Source organism: Colias croceus, chromosome 2, assembly GCF_905220415.1.
Source record: "Colias croceus chromosome 2, ilColCroc2.1".
In the NCBI taxonomy this organism is placed as follows: domain Eukaryota; kingdom Metazoa; phylum Arthropoda; class Insecta; order Lepidoptera; family Pieridae; genus Colias; species Colias croceus.
Window position 1 is genome coordinate 11,845,074 of NC_059538.1, and position 19,630 is coordinate 11,864,703.

At 32.8% G+C, this 19,630-nt stretch overlaps 1 protein-coding gene and 1 long non-coding RNA gene across 2 annotated transcripts; one reads left to right on the forward strand and one right to left on the reverse strand.

The window, feature by feature from the left end:
- Nucleotides 1–296: 296 nt before the first annotated feature.
- Nucleotides 297–3,283, forward strand: LOC123702905 (U-scoloptoxin(19)-Tl1a). Its single transcript, XM_045650755.1, has 3 exons — nucleotides 297–414; nucleotides 2,302–2,454; nucleotides 2,895–3,283. Exons 1-3 carry the CDS (start codon nucleotides 354–356, stop codon nucleotides 3,026–3,028), a joined length of 348 nt encoding a protein of 115 aa, XP_045506711.1. The 5' UTR covers nucleotides 297–353; the 3' UTR covers nucleotides 3,029–3,283.
- A 10,524-nt stretch (nucleotides 3,284–13,807) lies between these two features.
- LOC123703225 lies at nucleotides 13,808–18,605 on the reverse strand. Its single transcript, XR_006752963.1, has 3 exons — nucleotides 18,595–18,605; nucleotides 16,763–16,765; nucleotides 13,808–13,920 (listed from the first exon to the last, which is right to left on the reverse strand). It is a non-coding gene; the product is annotated as an uncharacterized LOC123703225 (long non-coding RNA).
- Nucleotides 18,606–19,630: the final 1,025 nt, after the last annotated feature.

Here is a 19,630-nt window from a genome sequence, read left to right on the forward strand (position 1 = left end):
AGTTAGCCTATGTATGTAGGTAGTGTTGTGCCAAACGATAAAAAACGATTTTTTGAAGCGAAACTTATTTAGGAGCGTTGAGAGTAAAATTTCAAGGTCGCGTCATGGCAATACCGTCACGTACCTATCTTTGAATCTTGCCAAATAAGTTTCACTTCTGACACGTGTGCTTAGTACACAGGCTCTTTTTAATTGAGTGACCAGCAAGTCGTGTAGTCCCTGATTAAATCATGTACAACTTAATGTAACTTACTACTAACTTAAAACAATAACACGCCAATTAATAAGGAAATGCTTAACGGATTGAGCACATTGCATCATTACTGTGTTGAACCAGCGCGTGCGCAGACGCAATGAAGACAGCTATTGTAGTGTGCGCGATTTTATACTCTGTGGTCTGCAATGAGGAGGATTGTGAGTATAACATTTTAGATTTTATATTAATTTTGAATGAAATTTTTATGTAAAAGTAGTTAAATTACAATATTAATTTAACGAAGCAGTCTACTGTTTAAACAATAATATACGAATTAAAGACAATGAAACATACAAATATTTTGGCATCTGCCAATATTTTTATCGCCAAAATTTATCCAAATCCGTCCAGTTGTTTTCCCATTAAAGAGTAACAAACAGACATCCGTCCATCCTTCCATTTATAATATTAGTAGGCTAGTAGGATGATTTCCTCAAATATTTGAAAAGAGCAAGGGTATGGTAGAAACTTATTTCAATACGATTTTGTAGGGCAAAATATGTAGAGATAGATGGTTATTGGTTAGTCAAAATAAAATGCCAAACTATTTTTATGCAATAAATGATTTATTTATTTATTTCAACTACGTCCAGAATAAAGGGAAATCTACTGATTAATACAAGATTCATCATAATTTCATCTAGCGATTGTGTTATAAACAATGGCATGTAATTTGAAATTAACTTTGTTTCACACTCCTATACTAGGTACCTTACTTTTTTTCAAAATTGCATTGACAATTTTCTTTAACTTAACCCAATTTTACTATTCAATTATTCAATTTAAAAAAGAGTGTGTGTGCCGAGCACACGTATTAGAAGTGAAACTTCTTTGGCAAGATTCAAAGATACCAAAATCGCCGCCTTACTTCATGACTTGACGGTATTGCCATGACGCGACCTTGAAATTATACTCTCAATGGGCCTAAAGAAGTTTCACTTAAAAATTTGAAGGTTCACATCATCCTGATGATAAAATAAGATAATCTAACTTACTAACAATATTAATTTATTTTATAACTAGCTTACCGCCCGCGGCTTCGCCCGCTTTCTCTAAAACGATTTGAGATTTAAACTATCCTATCTCTCAAGTTGGATCGAACTGCACATGGTGTGCTAATTTTATTATAATCGGTTAAGTGGTTTAGGAGTCCATTGAGGACAAACATTGTGACACGAGATTTATATATATTAAGATATTCTTGCACGTCATCTATTAACAACATTCCCTTATATCTGCGACTGTACTCCATTAATAAGGATTGTAGTCGTTATTCAATTGTCTGAACAGTTCATCGGTCAATAATTCCTTTATTGGGATAACTCGTCTGCTTCGAATTGGGTTATTCGCATTGCCATGCAAAATAGTACAGATACGTAGACAATAAATATTTGAAAAGACTCAAAAAGAGGATGTTTTTTTTAACAATCACAAGGTTGGATTAAAACCCGCGTCTTTCGCTTTTCGAGTTGAAATTCACCGTTCGAATCCCGCCTCGGAGAATTTTTTCTATTCTTTAAAAGTTACTAATTTATAAAACTATTTATCGCTAAATGAAATATCTCAGTTAAGTAAAAGTCAAAACATTATAGTACTTTTTGCAGGGTTTTTTTTGCTAATAATTGTCTATGATTACATTCACTTTCATCCAAGAAGCTTATATCTAATACACAAATTTCAGTATGAACATTAACTTTGTAACAAGAAAATATGACATTGAATGACGCCTGTATGTTTTTTTATCTCTTTCTGCGGGGATGACCAAGTTAGGTGTGAAAGGGATAAAAAAACATACAGACGTCATTCAATGTCATATTTTCTTGTTACAAGTTAAATGTTCATACTGAAATCTCCAGTGTATTAGATATTATAAGCTTCTTGGATATAAGCTTCTTGATTTTCATCGTTCAAAATATTGTCGGTCATATAGCTTATGTTCCGTAATAACCATGAGTCATAGAACTACTTGATATTTTCCATGTGACATCGCGCAGCACAGCTGGAACATCCATAAGAATAACTCCATATTATATATCTGATTTCAGTCCGGATAATTGACTCCATAGTTCAAGAAAAGCCATGCTCATCAGTGGGAGGCATCTGTACAATTGCAGCTGACTGTCCCAAGGGCCATTTGTCTGAGAAGACTGACCTTTGCCCTTCACAGCAAAAGCAGGGAGTGGAATGTTGTTTCGGTCGTAAGCATCATCATCATCATATTATTTGTTCCCACTGCTGGGACAAGGGCCTCCTATGAGGGTTCGGGAATCCTCCGCGCTGGCCAAGTGGCCATTTTTCACCTAAAAACGAAACCAAAAAAAATCTTTTCGGTTTTGTTGTAATTGACGTTTACATTCACTTAAACTTCTACGATTATGAAGTTTTATCCTCAAAATATTTAAATTACTTCTATAGAGAAATGTACCATTTTCCAAAAATACTATTGATTAGTGTCCGGTATTTTCAGCGCATCTCATTTTAAAGAACTCAATAGATTCGTAGAGTACGACATCGACTTCTAGTTACATCAAAGATTTGTAAATGTAGCCAAGTAACCCAATTCTTAGAGCACCTACAAAATAACCCATTCAAAAGTACAGCTTAGATACACATATATAAGATTCATTTTACCTTCCAGTGTCCCTCAAAGAAACGAGATGTGAAAAACACGGTGGAACATGTAAGAAACAATCCCAGTACTGCAACCCTCGACTTGTTTTTGACGCTTCGGATTGCGGCTCAGATGAAAAGTGTTGTATCCTTACCTTGTAATTATATACTTGGTCTTACTACAAAAAAAAAGACATTAAAACTGCGTAATACGTCTATCTTTTTAAATTCAAAAGGTTCAAGAAGAAATTTGATTTGAATTATTTCTGTTATTGGCTTATGGCCTTATGTTTTGTTTTTGGCTTTAGCATGTTTTGAAAATTTGTTTGTAGCTGTGGTTTGTAGTAAGATCGAAAATATTTTACAGCAATAGTTTATTTGACATTATCTATTGAATTAAATATTCTTGAAAATATACATGTTGTTTGTTTTATATTGCACCGACTTTGTATATAAATGTTCATCTTTTGTAATACGCGAAAGAGTTTTTGTTTTTAAAAAATATAAATTTAAGTCATTTATCAAAGTAGCCAAATAATTATCTATGATTATAATACAAATATTTCAAGTATTATTTACAAGTTATAAATTACTCTTACCATACTATATTAAAATTAATAGACCGCACACCATTAGTGTCCTTATGAGGCACAATTTTTAATTGACTTGGTCGCTAAATATCATACCTACAAATTGAAGCATACATAAATAATAATATAATCTATGTATATTTGAAATAATGTTACATTAATCTATACCACAGAGTATATAATAGTAATACGTATCTATAGTAATAATATTGTAAAGCTGAAGAGTTTGTTTGAGCGCGCTAATCTCAGGAAGTACTGGTCCGATTTGAAAAATTCTTTCGGTGTTAGTTAGCCCATTTATCGAGGAAGGCTATAGGCTATTTAACATCACGCTAAGCCCAACAGGAGCGGAGCATTGCGGGTAAAACCGCGGGGCGCAGCTAGTTAAGAATATTCATTATTCACTACAAGGTCGTTCACCTTTAATCAGGTGCCACGATTGAAGATTAAAATACACTCTTTCAATATAATAAAACCGCTGACACACATACCACCGAAACCTCTTAATCTATCACATTCCCTCTCAATAGACCTCAATATCAATTCATTCACGTGGATCATAGATATCTTTATGATAAATGTTACAAGAATAAAGACGCTTCTTTCCCACTATATATTATATACATATGTATTACTTCCATTTTCCTTATTCTCGTATTTGGTGTATTTGTATGACTTAATGGATATTGTGACTGTGAACATGATATTGGTGCAGTTAAGCTAGCGCGCAAGAGCAACTTTTGTCTCCGCAACTATTTTGTCTCTCCCATCAACTCTATGGGCTAGTAAGAAAGCGAAAGTAACTCTGTCTGTTTGTGTCTTCACGCAATACTGAACCGATTTGGATTAAATATGGTAAAGAAATAGTTTGAAACCTGAGAAAGGACGTAGGATGTGAGTTTTCTTTTGACAACGCGGACAAAAGCTAGCATTATCCATACTAATATGTTTATAAATGCGAAAGTAACTCTGTCTGTCTGTTACTCAATCACGCCTAAACTACTGAACCAATTTTCATGAAATTTGGTATGGAGATATTTTGATACCCGAGAAAGGACATAGGCTACTTTTTATCCCGGGAAAATGACGCAATCCCGGAAATCCCACGGGAACGGGAACTATGCGGGTATTTCTTTGACTGCGCGGGCGAAGCCGCGGGCGGAAACCTAGTATAATATAAAATAATATACAAATTAACGATGTCTTTTTATATCTATCTTATTATGAAATGAGATGACACATTGAAAAAGAAACTATCTCCACACTATCTCTCAAATAAACCACAACGTTCGCTACAGATTTACTAAAACAAAAATTCACAAAACAATAAACATCGTTCGATATGGTTATCGGAGATAGACGATAAACCTCATTCAATATTATCGGTACAACCTTCGTAACTAATATAATATTATAATATTGGTTTATACATATTATGTATGTAAGAGGAGAAACGAGATTGTTTTTTTCCGACTCAGTAATTCACGAAATTATTTCAGCTATCGACTCTTGGATTATTTCGTAATTTGAAATATTCTTAAGACGTTAAGACAACATGAAAGATATGCTTGACGAAGTATTTAGAAAGATTATTTAAAAATGTACGTATATAAAAAAAAAATTTCACAGAAAATTGAGGTTTTCTCAGACTTCTCAATGACTCTATCATTAGTAAAAAGTGAAATGCGTATGTCAAACTGTAAAAATGTTGAGTTGAAAGACATGATGCGGGCTGAAAACTTATATAATTATAGGTCATAGGACTGTAAGTTATAAAACACAGAGCAATAAAATACAGAGAACGATTATCAATTAGTGTTGCCCAAATGCAAGAATAAGACGAGACTTAGCCAATCTTGGTCTTGGTCTTGCGCCAATACACCTGGTCTTGGTCTTGGTCTTGGTCTTGCGCCAATACACCTGGTCTTGGTCTTGGTCTTGGTCTTGCGCTCTCAGTCTTGGTCTTGGTCTTGGTCTTGCAGCAATTACCTATTAGTCTAGGTATTACTATTTATTAAAGTTTACTTTAAATCTTAGAAAAACGTATTACAATTGGAACATTGTGAGCTTGAATTAACATAGCCATGGTAAAGATCAAGCAGATTAATAAATAACTGAAGATTTGATAAGAAATTCGAAAAATCAAAGTCCTAGCTGCAAGACGCAAGAGTCTTGCAGGCTATGTCTTGTTCTTGCTCAAGTCTTGCACGGTCAGTCTTGGTCTTGGTCCTGCTAAAAATACGCGGTCTTGTTCTTGGTCTTGGTCTTGCAAAAACGCAAGAACAAGACCAAGACTGCAAGACCAAGACTGAATTTGGGCAACACTATTATCAATCATTAAAACATGTGTAAAACTAACCTTTTTGTGAAAGAGCAAAACATACTAATATTACAAATGTGAAAGTCTATCTGTCTGTCTGCTACGCTATAACTACTGAACCATTAAGTAGAAATAAATTTGCAATGAAAATATTTAGAGTTTCAGCATCATACACAAAGTTCTGTTTTTTTCATACAATTAATTTTGTCCGCGGGTGCAGTAAGTATAAATCATTATGTACATTAAAATCTAAACCTCCCCGTCCCCATGCTAAAAAGAAGACCAAACATTTCCTTAAAGCATCAAAGCACTCCATCAAAGTACCTCCTTCAAAGCATCTCCTCAATAGATACCCTATTTAATTTCCATTGAAATCAGCAAAGAACTACACACTATCTGAATTCCTTTCCAAGAGCTAATTTGGTGCGAAAATTCCACTAAAAATCCCGGCATTACCGAGCGCCTGAACGCTTGATATCATTTTAATTAAATCCTGCTAGTGGAAAATAGAAAAAAGACTCGACATGAACCGGCTAATAAAGTAATACGAATAGCTTATGGTACTTTGGATTTTTAAGCTTTTTTCTGGACGTATTGTAATGTAGGAGACGTTTAAAGCGGGTATTTTAAGTGTAAGTGCATATCTTGAGTAGATTAGAATTTAACATACTATAAGGTAAGTGTACTGTATTCACCAATGTGTTATGTGATAGACAATATAATATTATAATAGGTGACTTAGTAATAGTAGTCCTTTATAAGGCATTTGAATGCCATAAAACCAAAAATATCCAATTCAATCAGTCCTATTCAGTCCTATTACAAATTATTATGTTTTAGATACAGAATCTAATAAAAATATTACTAAGGGATATCTGTAATTAAATTAAAATTGTTCATCAAATATATTGAGGCGATTTTAATAACCATATATTATTAAATAAAATTATGTTCAAAGATTCATTAAAAGTATACATAAACGGTCTGATATTGTAATGATATCCATACTAATATTATAAATGCGAAAGTAACTCTGTCTGTCTGTCCGTTACTCAATCACGCCTAAACTACTGAACTAATTTACATGAAATTTGGTATGGAGATATTTTGATACCCTAGAAAGGACATAAGCTACCTTTTATTGCGAAATATGTACCACGGGCGAAGCCGGGGCGGACCACTATTGTTATATAAATAAATAATATGAATTACCATGCTTTATGAAAGCACATACCAGTGCTATAGAAATAATAAATTAAAACGTAATATATCAAACTAGAATTTACACAGAATTAACTCTAAAAACAAGGAGTTAGGAGTTCTAATTCTATTTCATTACAATTATTTTAATTAAACAATTATAATTGTAGGACAATATTCGCAGTGGACCAGTCGAGCTCTACGGAACGCTATAAAAACTTGAAAGCAATTTGCGATTCCGCTGCAATTCTCGACGTATTTCGAAATTGTTTCAAACAAACCGCATTGTTAACTATTAAAACTTTACATCATGTCTTAACGATTTCCATAAATGTCTAATTAGGACTATAGTGTAATGATTTTAAATAGAGGCGTTTCTTTATATTCTGGGGAAGCAAAAACTACCTAAAAGTTTTTATTAGCTTTATCATCAGCTCATTTCTATTCCTATCTATACTAATATTACAAAGCTGAAAAGTTTTTTTGTTTGTGTGTTTAAACGCGCTAATCTCAGGAAATTCTCTTCCAATTTGGTAAAAAAAATATTTTGGTCTTAGATAGCCCATTTATCGAGGAAGGCTATAGCACGTTATGACCAATAGGAGCGGAGCAATGCGGGTAAAACCGCAAGGCACAGCTAGTTGCAAGGGTTAAATCATAAAGGGCTCATAAGTTGGTTCACCACGTTGACTGTAGTTTAGCTGTGTAGACGTTACCTGTTTATTGTTGTATTTTAAGTTCTTATAAAAGTACTTGATAGTTTGAACACTTCGATTCTCTTTGAATAGTCAATTCATACAGGAAAAATATTATGCTTTTTCTAGCCTCCTGAAACTATAAACTAATTTTTATATACTTTATGCTGAGAATTTTGCGTTAACTATATGTCATAGAGTTAAAATGCCAGGAATTCTAAGAACTGGAACATTTCACAGTTGCAGACGATTTTGAAAGGATTCCTGCTGACCTAATACGAAACAGGTCAGAGGTCCATGTAAGTTATTTGAAGAGTCCATATTTCGTTCTTTTCCTTAAAATCGTAGATAGCTTCTATATTATATAGTGTTTATATATAGTGAAAATACATGATTAAAATATAACAAAAACGACAGGTCTATAGTAGATATATATATATGGTAAATGTTAAAAATATGTAATGACGTTTCAAAAGTGCTTCTAGAAGAAGTCTAATTGAATAAATAAATGTTTGAGTTTGAGTTTGAAATAACTATGACAGGTATACAAATTATGTAAAAATTGACATGATTTTAAAAGAGCAACTACACAGTGTTTTGGCCACTCTTGTAAGTAGAAACTGCTTTCCGAACTGGTGGTAAATGGTAAAACTGTCATGACGATTTAAAGTGCTTCTAGAAGAAGTCTTATTGAATAATTTATTTTGCGTTTAATGTTTGAGTTTTAGGAACATCAGCAGTTCTCTCTTACCAGATACATGTTCTTTGTATAAAAAGTGAAGTCCCGTGTCCCTAAGTGGGGTAAGGGGCAAATGCATTATGCATACATCTGTTTCACTGATCGATTATCGTTAGGTTTCTTCGTCTCAACCGGGAATCGAACCCAGGACCCCTGGATTCTACACTCACGCGTCAAACACTGTACCAAGGAGGCGGTCTGTTCTTCATAGACTAATTTTAAAACAATATCAAATATAGTAAGACGAAAATCTTATCTTTCGTATCTCCTAAAGTTCTTGCCTCAACCCTCAACCCATCTCCAGGAAGATTATGTACAACCGCTAACAAAACTCTAAACATTATCTTCTTCAAAACTTCCAAAGTACTTGTATTTTAAGTTTGAATATAATAATTAAATAGGCCTACTTAACCCAATTTTAATTGAGCCCCTCATGTTTATGTTTTACTGAGCCTGATAATTACTGAACTTTGTGATTGTTTGATGATGCTGTGAGGAATTTTAATGGCGTACGTATGGTTTTATAAGTAACTTGTGCACGTGATGTCAATTTGTTTTTACTGGAGTTAACTACGTTACTTAACTACGTTAATTTACGTATCAACATGTTCCATAATAATAGTATAATTATTACAGTATAGTTAATGATAAATTACCAAAATTCGATGATATCTATTGAGGTTGATTCTGGGAACTGGAAAAATATTCAATCAAAAGGAACAAATTACTTAAAATATGCTTGACAATAATTAACCTACCCAAAAATATACTAATACAATCTTCAATTCAAAGAATAGATTTTAGGTACATGAATGCTTTTCTAAAAACTAATTATTTATGTAAAGTGTACATTACCTACTCATGAGTCATGACTGCCCTTTTTTAAATAGTTAATATTGGGAGAGTATTTGTATTGTTCTCAGATTTTCTCTAGAATTACTAAAGGCACCGTAATAATATTGTAAGCTATAGTTGTGACGTCATCAATTAAAGTGAGAATAAGATGTCCGATATTGTCATCTCATTCGGCGCAGCATGGGTCATCTTTCATGTTCGTAGAATATAGTGTTCATTAATAATATTATAAGTCATAAACCTCTACATCAAGATAGGTAGTAGTATATTATTATTTTGTATGAAAATTATTAAAAGGTATATTATTATTATTTTGTTAGTATATAATCGATTAGTTTTTTTTAAATTAATTGAAGGTAGTATAGATAGCAATGTGTTTTATTGAAAATTTACATCCCTCTTTATGTACAGCCGTCTATGTACATATTTATGTTTTTAATTACCTATATTTGAAATTACTAAACCGCTTTTGATAATAATTTAGTCCCACTAAGAGACTGAATAGTATAAAAACTTCATGAAATTATCTATTTCGCTAAGACCGTGTCAGTGATAAATCTTACCTCGAATTTTCTATTATCAGCATGCCATATTTAACATTTATAACTATAGTAGGTACCAGTACAGTACCATATTTAACTTTCATTATTACCTTTACACATTTCAACACACCCCTATAACAAAACAGCAAATGAACCTCAGTATGATAATAAAACAAAAATAGACGATATTACCCTTGGCCTCACTCATTTGAGCGTATAAAATGCACTTTTCGCCTCTATAAACCCTCATAATATAAAGCTACGTACACATTCATTACGTAAGTACTACACGAGAGGAAATCTCCGGGAAATCTTGTGAATTGCGTCGCATTCAAGTCGCGAGTCACATAAAAACATTCTTATTTCTCCCCTTATCAAGCTTTTTTGTGGTACAAGTTTATAAGCGAACGCGGTTTAAAAATGTGTACGTTTTTAAGTAGTCTCCTGGAACTTGGTGGTGTGTACACCCGCACATTTTTTCTTTTGACGAAAAGAAGGACGTTACTAACTTTTAAATGATGCTAAATGATATTACCATTTTCACTGCCAATCACCACAAACACTAGAACTAGAGCAAATAGAAAAAATAACACGCAAGCTATCATGTTTTAAACTAAAATAAGTGTAAGTTGTCGAGAATTTCCTTCAATCTATTTATAATTTTTTTACCAGTGGCAGTATAAATCTTTATTAAATTATCTAAAAAATGATATTCAGATTTTGCATATTACGTGTATTACCAATCGTGCAATGAATTAAATAGTTGCGGAACCAAGGCAAAACAAATTTTTCGATCGAAGAGAGTGCTCTCTACTGCATTAGGAGTCGTGCAAAAGTTCGCAATTTCAAGCGAAATATCGTTCGTATCGTGTCAAGCGACTCTACGAGTCCAGCTCTGCTGTTTTATGGATTTGTACCCGGAAATTGTATACAAAACACTACCGTGTTACAGCTACTTAAAGGCAATTAAACGCTCTTCACTCGAAACTCGTTGCCAACGTAAATCGTAATCAAGGGGCGCGATAAATCCCGCCTTATGTGATAGTGTAACGGATTCCGACGCGGCTACGCGCTAAAATTCTTATTTATGTCCAGACGGGTGCGGCCTGAGTTATATCGCCGCAGATAAAACGTGAAAAGAAACACAAATTTGCTTAAGAATTACGTAGGAATGGTTCATCGTACAGCGTTACTGATGTGGCTCGTTTTGAACTCGATTTGAAAAGTGTATGAAAATGTGTATGATTCAAATGGAACATACCTAATATACGATAGATTAATTACATCATAGTAAGTAGATATTATACATTCACACGCATCATTATAGCCAATGGGATCTATCATGCGATCAGGAAAGCTTTTTTTATTAAGCTATTGCATAGCTTCTATCATACCGAATCCAGAAATTGCGTAACGAAAAACCTCACGCTCCCCACTCTGACGGGCGGAGGTGTGGCTTGAAGGCATGCTATGCAATAGCTTTACCGCGGCAGTCCCCGAGTGCCACACGTCTTTTTCAATTATACATAGAAAAACTAGAAATATATCTCATATTGCAGTGATAATTAGTTATTAAGTAAAAATAACACAGCTGTTTCTATTGTTTCCCCATTCATTTTTATTTCATGCTTAATATAGCACCGACATCCATCGCCATTATAAAATACATATTACAATAGCGAGATTGAAAAGAAAATTAATTTTATTAAAATATTCCACTTATGCTTGCCCCGTATACATTACTGTTAACTCACTATGCATTATTGTTTGTTATTTGAGTACAATGAGCAAGTATAATGCATAAAAAGTGGGGAAAAAGTAAACTACACAACAAGTCTCGATTATTTTTCAATATTACTATCCCACCTGCATTTTTATCAAAAAAAAACTTAAACATAAACATCCCCGTAAACACATTTAGATAAACACAAACATAAAGACCATGTCACGGTTATAACAAGATATTTAATAACCCACAATCCGTATGCAGTCACCGCAACCGCAAGGATTAATTATTATATTTAATGAATGGTGCGTCCACACACAGCGAGCAGCCTCGCGAATACGCGAAGCTCGGTCAGTGTGATGCGAATGACGCTTTGCTCGGCTTGGTTATGTCCACATTGACATCCTGCCTTAGGGTGCTCTTTCACTAATAATGTGCGAGGATGTGCAATCATATCCCTATATATATTTATTTTTAGCGCTTGAAGCGATACTATTGGTTATTTACAAACACAATCCTCGCTAAATATCCTCGCATACTATTGGTGGAATGAACTCTTATACGTAAAATAAAGTGACCGACGCTACCATCGCAAAATAAAAGCAAAGCGTTTTTGATATTCGCAAACTGTTCTAAATTTTAGTGTCACGTTACTTGTTTTGCTCATCGCTCGCAGTCTGCTGGGAAGTGTTTTTAGTTTAGCGGTTGTTTGATAGAAGCAACAACTTGTTGAAAACTAATTGCTTTGCGATTGACTTGTTTTTGTTGTTATACGAATTCAACTTCTTTTGCAAAAATGATTATAGCTATCACTTTGCTATTGCAAGTAATGTACCTTACGACTTGGTTCGCGAGGCAGCTCGCTCTGTGTGAACCCTCCTAATGAATGGCGACTGAATTTTGCAGCCCCGAAGAACCGAGAAATAATAGTATAATTGATCGATCTGAATTAGTTCCAGTTGGAAGTGGAACTGTGTTTTTCTTGTAATTGAATGTAAGTTTGATTTTGATAAATGATACGCTTTGTTGGGTCGGATTGATTTATAATTTGCAAGGCGTTTTCCCGTTTCGGACGTTTCAGATGGATTTCTGTTTAATAATATTAGGCTTATGTATTAGACTTTAATTAGTTTGGTAAGTCTATTTGAAAGTTCTTAGTCTTGAATGATGAGATTTCTAAGTTTGTTATTCTTAAAGTACTTGTTTTGAACTAAGACAAAATAACAAGACATTTAGTAAGTTTATTTGTGAGTCCGTCTCCGGGATTGTCAGGGCAATGACTTCAGTGGCGGGAGGTTTTCTTTTCAATAGTTTATGTTTAACTGGTGTGTGCTATTTCAGTTTATAAAAGAGAATTGTATTATGAATATTGTTGCTTTCCTGTTGGTGTTCTGTTAGATTTTTTGGATTCACATTACTGATTTATTAAAGATTTAATGATTATTGAGAATATTTTTTAAAGTATCTGAATTAACATTTTAAAATTAATCTTAAATAATATATACAAGCAAAAAGCAATAAGTAAAATAAATACTTTAATGAAAAAGCCACAGAAGAAGTATTCATTATAGCTCTACATTATTCCACTTGGCTTGTTAAAAACATCAAAATCCCCTGTAAATCTCACGTTTCTCCGAATTGACCTTCGACCTAAAACTACCCGCACTTATTAAAACAAATTGCCCCCTGTCGTTGACCCGAAAAACTAAAGAAAATACATGAGATATCTATTAATTTGCCCCACAGGGGGCATGGGCCGTGTTTCTGACGTCTAGTGAATAATGGGAACAAATTAATGGATAGCTACCTTTATGAAATTGATTAGAATCGTGTGTGTTTTCGATTTGGAGTAATAACACTTTTAAAAGGTTGCTGTGAAAATATGAGTTGAATTTCAAGGATTGATTATTTGGTTGTTACTAGAGGTGGGAGTTCCATTCCAACAATTGTAAATTAATTATGCGCATAACACTTTTAATATTAATGGTAGGAGATATCAAATACGAGTAGAATTTCAAGGATTCATTATTTGGAAAACTGGTGGCAGTTTGATTTCAACAATTTTAATTTAATAATAACATGAAATACGTTTTCTTTGTATCATTTCGTATATTTGATCGGAATTTGGATAAGTATGCTTTGCGTAAGTAGGTACATAGTTTTAATTAGCTTAGAACATTGCATTATGTATGTCTGTCTTTAGGGATGGATAATATAATTGACTCATTACTTACTTAATCAGCTAAAAATACAATATTAATCAATACTTTGCTTGTTTCAGCCGTGGGACGTCCACTGCTGGACAAAGGCCTCCCTCAGGGCTTTCCACCACGACCGGTCACCGGCGGCCTGCATCCAGCGGCTCCCTGCCACTCGGACCAGGTCGTCTGTCCATTTTGTGGGTGGTCGTCCCACGCTTCGTCGACCAAATCAATACTTTACCAGGAAACTATTGCAAAACTAATCCTGTTTTAACCCAATTTTTGAAACATAAATCAGCAACATTTCCCAACAAATACAAACAACAAATACGTAGCGAAGTTTGATTTGCTTCACACTTGGCAAACCATTTTAAAGTTACCAATACCGACCATTTCTCAATGTCCACGCTGCTTCGATTGTACAAACTTACTGGGTTTCTTGACGGTTTCATTTAAGCTATTGTTGATCTACCACGTCTTAAAGCAGTATTATTTATAGTGTAGGACAGTGACGACAATTCTTTTGATGTCCACGTGAATTCTTTAGTAACATGATTTTTCATAATATCGTCTTGATTGCTATTGTCATGTATAGTCCATAGTATGTTTTGATAAATTCATTACAACAGGATTGTACATTATAATATTACTGCCGATACAAGTATACATACATAAGTATACATATATACATATAATATCTTATTTTGAAATCGTAAAAAAATATGAGGTAAACATAATAAAAATGTAGTTATATTTCCCAGGCATAAAAAAGTAGGTGATAACATTATGTGCGATAATACATATTCTAGACTAGCTGCGCTCTACGGTTTCACCCGCGTGGCTCCGCTTCTGTTAGTCTTAGCGTGATTATAATAATATATAGTCTATAGCCTTCCTCGATAAATGGGCTATCCAACACCGAGAGAATTTTTCAAATCGGACCAGTAGTTCCCGAGATTAGCGCGTTCAAACAAACAAACTCTTCAGCTTTATAATATTCGTATAGATATATATTTAGAAATAACTATATACCGTATACTTGCAATGGATACTATCTATTACGTTTAATTCTCATTCCTCAATTGTGTAGTTGTAATCCTAATTCACATCACCTTATTAAAGTTAACTTGAAACAATTCATAAATCAAACTGAGTACCCAGATGGGTTTGTATAACGTAAGTGCTTAAGACAAACTAAAATTAATGGTCGTAAGATATAGGATATTTGTAACAGTCCCTTGTGTTAGGGATCATTGTATCGTGTAGGCTTTGGGTTATCGTCAGGGATTTTTGCGTCAATGACTTGATAAACATGTTCTACAATAAAGGAAGTTTGCGTCCGTTTTAGTATTATATCGTTTAAGATTATATTATGATATGATATATTATGTAGTTAGATATAAGTTACATATTATAATATATATTTTGTAATATTGACGTGATTTTTAAAGAGGAACTATGGAGTTTCTTGCCGGTTCTTCTCCATAGATACTGCTTTCCGAATCGGTGGTAAATGTTAAAAATATGTAATGAAGATTCGAAAGTGCTTCTAAAAGAAGTTTAATTGAATAAATAAATGTTTGAGTTTGAGTTTGATTACGGTCATTGCGTTTAACTAATGTGTAATATTGTTGTAATTATACAAACATAGTTATAATCAAATTACACACACAAATATACATGATTGTTATATTGTAGTATCTATACATATAATAAATCTGTAGAAGGGTCAATTCTGTACATTGAAAATATTGAAAAAATAACTAGCAGGGGGTGTTACTGGATCGATACCAAACCCAAATATGTGATTAAAAAAATTTTTGTCTGTCTGTCTGTCTGTCTGTCTGTCTGTCTGTATGTGAAGACATCACGTGAAAACTACCGGTTCGATTTCGATGAAACTTGGTATAATTATACCTTATTATCCTGGGCGTAAAATAGGATACTTTTTATCCTGGAAAAATACGTAGAAAAAAAATTAATCTCAATTTTTCAGTTATCCATAGACGTTGTTCTATAGTAGGTACCGCGAACACACGTTGCGTATTATTATAGACCTAGCCGTATTTGGGTCCAATAGATATTTATAAGATGTCATTGTCCGAGTTACTCAAAATGGAGAAATAAACCATCCACGCAAAGACCGACACCCGCGCGGACGGAGTCGCGGGCGGAAGCTAGTCCATAATAAAAATCAATTTTTCAAGAGACTTTAATTATTTATTACTTCATAAATGGACTTATTCTAAATATTTTTTACAATAATATGTTCACACACGTCCATATCTGGAGTAACAATAGGCTACAATGAACGCGAATCGTGACATGACAATATCACAAAATATTATAAATCTATGAAGAAATCTTAGAAGAAATAAAGACATATATTTCTCGCGTATATTTTGTATACGCATAATCTTTACTCATTTCTACAGATAATCTATTTTACGCATTATGTATAAGCTTAAACTGATCCGAAGTAAATTGCTATGTACTTGCGTAATCTTTGGGATGTGATATGTTTAGAAATAAGAGGATTACGTGATTATTTCTTAAGTATGGAATTATAACAAAAATAGGCGTGTGTTTATGACTAGAAATTTATTTAATTTTATATGAAATTGATGTCTGTTTGTTTTAGCAGCTTAGCTAGATAATATCTATACCTAATACATAATATTATAAAGCTGAAGAGTTTGTTGTGTTTGTTTGAACGCGCTAATCTCAGGAACTGAACTAATCTCAGGTCCGATTTGAAAAATTCTTTCGGTGTTAGATAACCCATTTATTGGGGAAAGCAATATAGGCTATATATTATCACGCTAAGACCAACAGGAGCGGAGCAATGCGGGTGAAACCGAGGGGCACAGCTAGTTGTAGTATGAATATAATAATAATAATAACATTTTTTACTGAAATTGATATTGTGGAAATTATTTGTGTGTGTTGTCAATTAAATAATACCATTAGAAATGTGTACATGTAACCGTATATCCTTTGCAATTTTAAACCTGAAAATATTTTTCACAAACTCGAATACATTTTTTTTAACATCAAATATTTCTGATAGCTGGTTTAAAAGTTCAAATTACCTTAATATTTACCTTGATATCTACGGGGATTTTGTTTTGATTTGTATTCGAAATTGATATTGGATATACCAATGTTTTAAAAATACTAAAAATTAAAATTGAACCTTATTGAAAAAAGGTAATTATTTTAATCGGAGATCAATGGAGTCCCTCTCAAGCCAGAGCTGAAAGGACAATTAAAATTTTGAAACATAGTTATTATTTTAGTTTCACACTAGCTTACCGCCCGCGGCTTAACCCGCTTTGTCTAAAACCTAATAAATTATATACCTTCCTCTTGAATTACTCTATCTATAAAAAAAACCCCATCAAAATCCGTTGCGTAGTTTTAAATATTTAAGCATACAAAGGGACATAGGGACAGAGAAAGCGACTTTGTTTTATACTATGTAGTGATTTTACATCTTCTATAATATAAAAATGAATCGCAAAATGTGTTGGTAAGCGCATAACTCGAGAACAACTCAACCGATTTCGTTAATTCTTTTTTTATTACATTTCTTGAAGTACGAGGATGGTTCTTATCGAGAGAAAACGTAAAAATGTACCATGGGCGAAGCCGGGGCGGACCGCTAGTGATAGTATACAAATCTTCAAGGCTGTATCATCTCTCAAGTATTCTTACAAAAGGCTTCTAGGATCTTAGCTCGAACTTTCTAAGTGTTTGTCAAATATTCTTCGGCTAACTGTAGACGACACTTTATGTGAAGAATAGTTATTATGATAAGGAGAGAAACTTTGAAACTTATAGTAGGCTATTTTCCAGTGTCGGGGATGAATTTCTAAAGAGGTTTTATAAGTGTTTCATACTGTTATAATTTTATACTATACACAATTTAAAGTATAAATTCTTGTTTGGAAATGTCTTCCTTTTATATTTAGTTAAGGATGAGATCTATCTATAATTATATATATTCTATGGCTTTGCTCGTGTTGCTAATACTTATGTACTAAAATATTCATGGATTGACTGAATTAGTACATGTTTTATACATTCTATTTTCTGCATTATAAACATCACTAAAATGGGTAAATTAACTAATCAGTATCATCATATTTCTATGTGCATGCAAACGGACAGGAATTTAAATTATTTTGAATTAATTTATTACAATTTAATTTAATTAATTTAATTTAATTTATTTTGAATGAATGAATGAATGAAATACGTTAATTATGGATATATAAAAGATACAAATAAAATAAAATAAAACAAGAAACTTAAATCTAACTTAAATATAAGGCCTGCCACTCAGTGCAATACAATGATTTTCAGTGGTTGCCTTAGGATGCCTTGCTGACAGTGGATGTATTTTTTTGCTCAAAACTGCAATATAAGTTCATTAAAAAATAAAAAATATAATATTTTCATAATAAACTAAGTAAATATTCGCATTTTATAACTCTATCGCATATTTTGGCATGAGATTAACTACAGAAAAGGTAACAAAGGCTCACTATGAGGGTGTACATCAAACTATTTCCCTTTTATAGGCCGTAAACGTGTCCAAGGAGCATAGAAACTCTTTTTATTTAATGAAGTGTACCTTATATGGATAACCTTTGAACGCACAAAATCAGGTGATAAGTTTCTTGTTCGTTTTTGAATATTGTTTAAAAATCTTGAGTTTTTGTTCGTTTATTGTTCCAAGTACTTTCATCTGTAGATGTGAAACATTATGAAAGAGAACCAATTTAATGTTTTCATTTTTTTTATGGATCAATCAATATGGGTTAGGGAATAGGGACGAGCGACTCGTATAATAACTACATATTATTGAAAAAGTTCTGGCGAATTATGTAATTTTCTCTTCTTCTTATTTGAACATACCTACAATATTAGAGAAGACTTTACAGCAAGCGTGGTTACGGACAGCCTAAAACTCACGCAAAATCAAATATTTATTTCTTAAAACACTTGTTTCATTTCTTGTATCTCTAGACACAGACTCCATAAGTCACATTACATTTATTTCATACATTCTCCTCTAATAAAAATAACATAGCCTTAAGAAGCGTATAAATGTAAAGCACAATTTTCTCGCAAGAAGTCTGCTCTATAAATTCATAATCCTATTCATTTGTAAGAGCAGGTGTGTTACTGGATTATTATTACAACGTTATGAAGAAGGACTCTTGGTTTAAGAGCTAGAAAATATTTTTATCGTTTAAATTATCATAATTTAACAACACATAAATTCTCGGGGTACAGTTTATGTTATGACACAAACAAAACACCTGCTATAAATTATTAATATTATTTCGGTACATAAACTTGCAGTCTGCAAAGGGTCATCAGTCATCACGTGATTTATAATCGCCTAACTAAATCCAAAACTTTCGCAAATAAGCCTAACTAAATCCATAGAAATCCCAAACTTTCGCATTTGTAATATTACTAGAGATTTTAAGAAAATAAAAGTAGTTTCGATTATTTTTCCATAATACAAAATGAATACTAGTAGGTACTACTTTAATTATTTTTTGAAATTGTCGTTGTTAATCATTAGGTATTTAAACTATAAATAATGATACTGTAGTAAAAATGAAACCCTTACAATCGTGCATGTCTTATTTCGAATCGAAGAAAGACATAGTACATTTTTATCAATGGCTAAAAATCTTCAAAAGTTGTCGTTAAAAATTTGGATACAATATCTCAAATTAAAAATTAAAATTATGCAGCAGCTCCTAAACTACATTTAAGCGTACTTACTCACATTTTTAATATTCATTTAAGTAGTCGTATGAGCAGGAATATAAGGTTTAATGTACGACTAAAATAACGTACATCATGTTTTATT

Bases quoted from the DNA above. Each gene is read 5' to 3' on its own strand.
- LOC123702905 (XM_045650755.1), top strand. From the start codon at position 354: ATGAAGACAGCTATTGTAGTGTGCGCGATTTTATACTCTGTGGTCTGC. The intron at 415-2,301 runs GTGAGTATAACA...ATCTGATTTCAG, and splicing joins GGTCTGCAATGAGGAGGATT to TCCGGATAATTGACTCCATA. The intron at 2,455-2,894 runs GTAAGCATCATC...TTTACCTTCCAG, and splicing joins AGTGGAATGTTGTTTCGGTC to TGTCCCTCAAAGAAACGAGA.